Genomic DNA, 1,129 nt, shown 5'->3' with positions numbered 1-1,129 from the left:
GCACAGGCGGGCAGGGGCTCTGAGGCCGGCCTGGTTCCGAGCGCACAGGCGGGCAGGGGCTGCAGAGGGCACGGGCGGGCAGGGGCTCTGAGGCCGGCCTGGTTCCGAGGGCACAGGCGGGCAGGGGCTCTGAGGCCGGCCTGGTTCCGAGCGCACAGGCGGGCAGGGGCTCTGAGGCCGGCCTGGTTCCGAGCGCACAGGCGGGCAGGGGCTCTGAGGCCGGCCTGGTTCCGAGCGCACAGGCGGGCAGGGGCTGCAGAGGGCATGGGCGAGCAGGGGCTCTGAGGCCGGCCTGGTTCCGAGTGCACAGAAGGCAGGCAGGGGCAAGGCTTGCCTCTCACTTCCTCTTTCCTCCCCACCCTTCTCACAGGAAGTCTGTGCAGGAGAAGCCTCAAACCTCAGGTGTGGCCTTCAGGTGAGCCCCTGGTTTGAGGCAGGTCCCAGTGGGATTCAGCTCAGTCACTGACTTGTGGGGTGACTTTGGCCAAGCCTCATCTTTTTGGGGGGCCTCACTGTTCTCTGCAAAGGTGGGGGGAGGGTGGACAGGGCTGGGCTACATGGTGGTTAGGCAGCAGGCTTCCTCACTCCCTGCCAGCTCCCTGGGAGGCATCCCTGCAGAGAATTTGGCAGCTTACATCATGGAGAAAGAGAAAGACAGTAACTATGGATTTGCAGAGGAGTATCAGGTAAGGGGAGATGGGATACCTGGAGTGGGGCTTTGTACCCATGTTCACACCATCACCCAGCCTAAGCCTGACCCCTCCCCAGGTGGTATCAACAACAAAGACTGACTAAAGAGGGCAGAGAGAGGGGGACAGGGAGGGGAGAACAGAGGGAGAAGGGAGACTAAGAGACAGAGAAGAGAGAAGGTGGGGAAAGAGGGGGGGGAGTAAGGGAGGGGGAAGGGAGAGAAGGAGAGAAAGGGAGGGGGGAGAGAGAGAAAGGGGGGAAGAAGGGAGGGGGAAGGGAGAGGAGAGAGAAAGGGAAGGGGAGAAGGGGAGAGAGAGAAAGGGAAGGGGAGAGGGAGAGAGAGAAAGTGAAGGGGAGAGGGAGAGAGAGAAAGGGAAGGGGAGAGGGAGAGAAAGGGAAGGGGAGAGGGAGAGAGAGAAAGGGAAGGGGAGAGGGAGAG

At 62.2% G+C, this 1,129-nt stretch overlaps 2 protein-coding genes across 3 annotated transcripts in view; one reads left to right on the top strand and one right to left on the bottom strand.

Moving 5' to 3' along the window:
• Nucleotides 1–1,129, bottom strand: part of ISOC2 (isochorismatase domain containing 2) — a 184,661-nt gene that overhangs the window by 78,067 nt on the left and 105,465 nt on the right. The gene's annotated exons all lie outside the window — the stretch shown is intronic.
• The window catches only part of PTPRH (protein tyrosine phosphatase receptor type H), a gene marked incomplete at its 5' end in the record, with an annotated part of 9,621 nt that overhangs the window by 2,432 nt on the left and 6,060 nt on the right, over nt 1–1,129 (top strand). The window contains 2 exons of the mRNA XM_069097241.1: nt 371–415; nt 596–686. Of these exons, the coding sequence (XP_068953342.1) occupies nt 371–415; nt 596–686 (136 nt within the window). The remainder of the gene's footprint in view (nt 1–370; nt 416–595; nt 687–1,129) is intronic.

The sequence above is a fragment of the Petaurus breviceps genome, unplaced genomic scaffold (genome assembly GCF_028583685.1).
Source record: "Petaurus breviceps papuanus isolate PSGF00001 unplaced genomic scaffold, PetGlider_PUasm1.0 355, whole genome shotgun sequence".
Taxonomy (NCBI): Eukaryota; Metazoa; Chordata; class Mammalia; order Diprotodontia; family Petauridae; genus Petaurus; species Petaurus breviceps.
The sequence above is the reverse complement of the archived record's forward strand: the minus strand, read 5'-3'. Positions and strand labels throughout refer to the sequence as shown.